Source organism: Tupaia chinensis, unplaced genomic scaffold (genome assembly GCF_000334495.1).
Source record: "Tupaia chinensis unplaced genomic scaffold, TupChi_1.0 Scaffold000489_1, whole genome shotgun sequence".
Taxonomy (NCBI): Eukaryota; Metazoa; Chordata; class Mammalia; order Scandentia; family Tupaiidae; genus Tupaia; species Tupaia belangeri.
In genome coordinates this window covers 3,549,811-3,555,810 of record NW_006160001.1, presented here as the reverse complement: position 1 = coordinate 3,555,810, position 6,000 = coordinate 3,549,811, and the positions used below count along the sequence as shown (strand labels likewise).

Genomic DNA, 6,000 nt, shown 5'->3' with positions numbered 1-6,000 from the left:
TTATACCTTCAATCAAGCCAAGGGTAAGAAAGAAATTAAATTGATAATATTCTTGCAGTTTAATATATGATTCGATTCCTTGGGAATTAGACAAAGATTTAAGTGATGTGTATCTTGTGACATATTTTGTAATGTTTTAACTTACCTAAAGAGCTTTAGAAATGTTCGTTCTTTTAGAAAATCATAAAATGTATTTGAAAGAAGTCTTTCATTAAGTTTTCAAATATTTTTAAAGCTTTTCAACATAGAGTACATTTGTAAATACTATAGTAGGTATTAGTTTTAGTACTGATCATGTTTATATTCATGGTTATTTAATAATTGACTTAAGGGAACCAGCAGTTAGCGTAATAGCTATGTCGTTGGACTCCCATGTAGTCGACCGCGGTTCGCGTCTCGGACCCAGTGGCTTAAATCTCACGCCGGGCGCGTGTGCATGCGTGTCCAAGATCCCGAGAGGAGAATGGAGGAGAAGGGATTGCGGCGTGACCATCCCCCCTGGGGGGTGATTTCTCGCTTTCTGTCTCTATGTCTCTGTCTGTCTGGCAAGCGCACGCGCCCTATAGCAAAAAAAACCTCTCCAAAAAAATAATTGACTTAACAGTTCCATTGCCTTAGTATCAGAAGAATTTCTTTTATAAGTATTACTATTAAACTCAATTTATAAATATCATAATAAAAATTATAAAAATGTAGACCTAGCCTCAGTGGTGCAAACTCTAGTAGGAATGCTGCTGTGTGACGCAGAGACAATATGGAAAAGTTCAGAGTTTACCTTCCAGGTCTGTCTGAATATACTGCATGAGATCCTGGCTAGCTGAAGGGTTGGGAGAGGATGACAGTGTAAAGATTTGGTCAGGTTACCTGTCTCCCTCAGTGTCCCTCAGAAAATAAATAAACTTTTAAAAAATTATGAAAATACTATATCCAGCAGATAAAATTTTTATGTAGAAACAGAGTATCTTTGAGTTAGGATCATTGTTCTATTCTAAAGTATACTGAATCGTGTAGGTCTAAGAGCTTATTCGATTCTCATGATGAAAATAGGAAATAATTTAGACAGTTTAGAAAAGTTCAATTTAATTAATTGACTAACTGTAGTCCAGAATATTGCCAGATTGATTTTGGTTTGTATTATTGGCAGCGTCTGTATGATGCTCTCCATTCCATTGTCTAGATTTTTTTTTTTTTAATTTTGAGGTTTTTTGTTTTTTTCTTCAAAGTGTTGCTTTGTTGATTTTGTGCATTATGTATGAATTATGTTTTTAAAACAAATGTATGGTTCACTCCTCAAAATGTAACCATGGAAATACCTCTGCAAATTAAAGGCAGGTACACAGGGCATGGCTGTGTCCTCACTAGAACTAAGAAGTTAGGTTTCCGTAGTAGAAGACAACTGGGAATGATAAAAAGAAACTAGAGTTATGAATGCTTTTAGGAAGAATGTAGGAATTGAAAGAAAATATGAAGACATGATTGTTTTGAAAAGAGACTAATAGAGTAAAAATATTAAGTCTAAGAAAATATGAATAAATATGAATAACTATAATATTGGATAAAGAAGGCTACTAATACTACATTTTTGTAATTTATCATTTTGAGAATTTAATTAATGAGTGACAAATCATTGTTTTAAAAACTTTTATTCACCTTTTAGTTATATATTTTTATGTTTTATACTATGTAAACCTTTTAGCCTGAAATATTTGATTCTTACATATCCTACTGTGTAAAAACATAAATTAGTATTTAAATATCAATTTATTAATTTCATGGTGTGGTTTTCAAAATCATATTTCTGGTAATACATGGCTTTAAATATTTTAAAGGAAAATTCTAGTTGCTAAATGTAAATATGAGTCACATACTTGGAGAAAAATAATATGTAAATCACTTTAATCACAGTTCTTTGGAACTTTGAGCTAATTAGAAAGGGATATTAGAATTTTATTTACCCATTTTATTTAGAAAGTTATTGGTTTCAAACTAGTAATTTCAGTTGTCCTAGTAACTCAGGAAGAAAACTTTTTAATTCTTATTTCATGGAATGTTGCCATTCCTAAAAAAATGAAAAAAGGAAAAAAAGGAGCAAATATATAGTAATTAAATGATTAAGCTATGGAACAAAATGATTTTGTACTGAATTCGACTTGGATAAGAAAGCTCAGAGGTTGAAATTTAGATGTATATATTTTAAAAAGCACACTATCAGGGCTATGTGGTGACACAGTGATAATGCAGCTGGACCCACATGGGGAAAGTCCTTTGTTTACATCCTGGGGCCTCCCTGAGCATACTGGACATGAAAAGTTTGTGCTTATAAATGAGACTGGCTGAGACTTGGAGTGGATCATGCCATGAAGACCCTGTTGGGTGTGTGTGTGAATGTCTCTTTTTCTCTCTCCTGCAAAAGAAGTAAACTTTTTTAAAATGGAATTTTAAAAACACACACACTGTCAGTGGTCATCTTTGAAATGATTTTGAGCTCTAATTTGACTTGACCACTGACTTTAGAACTGTATTCCCTCTAGTGTTCCTGTCAAATACATATATAATTTCTGTTTTAAGTAATTGTGGTGAATATCACTTTTTCTATGAACAGCATAAAATGGAGTTTAAGGATATACTCTGGTGTTTATAGCTCCCAGAAAGAGATAGAAATCATAAGTTCAACATTGGCTATAGGTTTTATCTCTAATTTTAAGTGTCTGTGTAACTCATTTTTTCTGAATCTTCCTGTATCAGTAGTCCCTAATCTTTTTGGCACTAGGGACAGGTTTCATGGAAGACCATTTTTCCATGGATAGGGACAGAAGGGGGGATGGTTTGGGCATGATTCAAGCATATTACATTTATTGTGTACTTTATTATTATTACATTGTAATATATAATGAAATAATAATACAACTCACCATAATACAGAGTCAGTGGGAGTCCTGGCTTGTTTTCCTGGAACTAGATGGTTCCATCTGAGGGTTCCTATGAATCTAATGCCACTGCTAATCTGACAGGAGGCAGAGTTCAGGCAGTAATGAGAGCAATGGAGAGTGACTGTAAATACAGATGAAGTTTTGTCCACTTGCCCACTGCCCACCTTCTGTTGTAAGGCCCAGTTCCTAACCAATATAAGTCCATGGCCAGGGGTTGGGACCCCCCCCCCCCCCCCCCCAAACCTCCTTATTTTAAAAAGTCAGTTCACTCCTCAAAATGTAACCATGGAAATACCTCTGCAAATTAAAGGCAGGTACACAGGGCATGGCTGTGTCCTCACTAGAACTAAGAAGTTAGGTTTCCGTAGTAGAAGACAACTGGGAATGATAAAAAGAAACTAGAGTTATGAATGCTTTTAGGAAGAATGTAGGAATTGAAAGAAAATATGAAGACATGATTGTTTTGAAAAGAGACTAATAGAGTAAAAATATTAAGTCTAAGAAAATATGAATAAATATGAATAACTATAATATTGGATAAAGAAGGCTACTAATACTACATTTTTGTAATTTATCATTTTGAGAATTTAATTAATGAGTGACAAATCATTGTTTTAAAAACTTTTATTCACCTTTTAGTTATATATTTTTATGTTTTATACTATGTAAACCTTTTAGCCTGAAATATTTGATTCTTACATATCCTACTGTGTAAAAACATAAATTAGTATTTAAATATCAATTTATTAATTTCATGGTGTGGTTTTCAAAATCATATTTCTGGTAATACATGGCTTTAAATATTTTAAAGGAAAATTCTAGTTGCTAAATGTAAATATGAGTCACATACTTGGAGAAAAATAATATGTAAATCACTTTAATCACAGTTCTTTGGAACTTTGAGCTAATTAGAAAGGGATATTAGAATTTTATTTACCCATTTTATTTAGAAAGTTATTGGTTTCAAACTAGTAATTTCAGTTGTCCTAGTAACTCAGGAAGAAAACTTTTTAATTCTTATTTCATGGAATGTTGCCATTCCTAAAAAAATGAAAAAAGGAAAAAAAGGAGCAAATATATAGTAATTAAATGATTAAGCTATGGAACAAAATGATTTTGTACTGAATTCGACTTGGATAAGAAAGCTCAGAGGTTGAAATTTAGATGTATATATTTTAAAAAGCACACTATCAGGGCTATGTGGTGACACAGTGATAATGCAGCTGGACCCACATGGGGAAAGTCCTTTGTTTACATCCTGGGGCCTCCCTGAGCATACTGGACATGAAAAGTTTGTGCTTATAAATGAGACTGGCTGAGACTTGGAGTGGATCATGCCATGAAGACCCTGTTGGGTGTGTGTGTGAATGTCTCTTTTTCTCTCTCCTGCAAAAGAAGTAAACTTTTTTAAAATGGAATTTTAAAAACACACACACTGTCAGTGGTCATCTTTGAAATGATTTTGAGCTCTAATTTGACTTGACCACTGACTTTAGAACTGTATTCCCTCTAGTGTTCCTGTCAAATACATATATAATTTCTGTTTTAAGTAATTGTGGTGAATATCACTTTTTCTATGAACAGCATAAAATGGAGTTTAAGGATATACTCTGGTGTTTATAGCTCCCAGAAAGAGATAGAAATCATAAGTTCAACATTGGCTATAGGTTTTATCTCTAATTTTAAGTGTCTGTGTAACTCATTTTTTCTGAATCTTCCTGTATCAGTAGTCCCTAATCTTTTTGGCACTAGGGACAGGTTTCATGGAAGACCATTTTTCCATGGATAGGGACAGAAGGGGGGATGGTTTGGGCATGATTCAAGCATATTACATTTATTGTGTACTTTATTATTATTACATTGTAATATATAATGAAATAATAATACAACTCACCATAATACAGAGTCAGTGGGAGTCCTGGCTTGTTTTCCTGGAACTAGATGGTTCCATCTGAGGGTTCCTATGAATCTAATGCCACTGCTAATCTGACAGGAGGCAGAGTTCAGGCAGTAATGAGAGCAATGGAGAGTGACTGTAAATACAGATGAAGTTTTGTCCACTTGCCCACTGCCCACCTTCTGTTGTAAGGCCCAGTTCCTAACCAATATAAGTCCATGGCCAGGGGTTGGGACCCCCCCCCCCCCCCCCCCAAACCTCCTTATTTTAAAAAGTCAGGCCCCCTCATAATGCTATTTATATAACAGTTGAGGAACAATGTCTAACTTGAAATGTGAGAGTCTAAAAGCTATGCTAACATTTTAAATTAATAAAATATTTAATCACTACTTTGTGGCAGAGTTTTTATGGAATAAGGATAAGTATATTCTATTTTACTTCAAAAGACTTTTGTGTAGAAATCATAGCAACTCAAACTTTTGAGCCCATAAATAAAGTACTTTTTAAAAATCTAGGTCTGAATCACAATGAAACAAATAGCTTTGGGAAATTAAGTTACCAAACATGAGAGATGTATATGATACAATATTCCATGTAATAAAAACAACTGCCCAAAGGCCTATTGTAGAAGGAACTGTGCAGTGTTTGGTCAAAGATTGGATAAGGTAACTTCTAAAAATTCTTTTCAATTCTAAGGCAAAAATCCTAAAACACTGAGTAAGCAAGTAAAATAAAAAAGTAATAATAATCTCTGTTTCTGATCCTGGATGTTTTAGAAAAATAATGTCTTGGTAAAATTGGTTGTACTTGAAATTTGCTGTTTTAGTGTGTATTTTGTTCCTCAATATGAAAACATTGGTCAAAATGAAACAAACTTTGAAATATTTGCGAAAGAATGACTAATTTAAGTCATTTAATGGATACTATAAGAGGAAAATAACATTTAACATTTTTGTGTATTGCATAGGAATGATGATGTCTCAGTATAAACTTTCTCAGAATTCCATGCATAGCAGTCCTGCATCTTCCAATTATCAACAAACCACTATCTCACATAGCCCCTCCAGGTAATATATAGCATTTATTAAGTATATTTTCTGTGGTAGATATGCTACTGAATATACATGATATATATTCAGATAGTAGTGAACTAGTTGAAGAGTTGAAATAATT

At 33.2% G+C, this 6,000-nt stretch overlaps 1 protein-coding gene across 2 annotated transcripts in view; it reads left to right on the top strand.

Annotated features, from left to right (window-relative positions):
* The window catches only part of NIPBL (NIPBL cohesin loading factor), a 135,977-nt gene that overhangs the window by 6,253 nt on the left and 123,724 nt on the right, over positions 1-6,000 (top strand). For both annotated transcript variants that reach the window (XM_006156317.3, XM_006156318.3), the window contains exon 4: positions 5,795-5,894. In XM_006156317.3, coding sequence (XP_006156379.1) covers positions 5,795-5,894 — 100 coding nt within the window. The remainder of the gene's footprint in view (positions 1-5,794; positions 5,895-6,000) is intronic.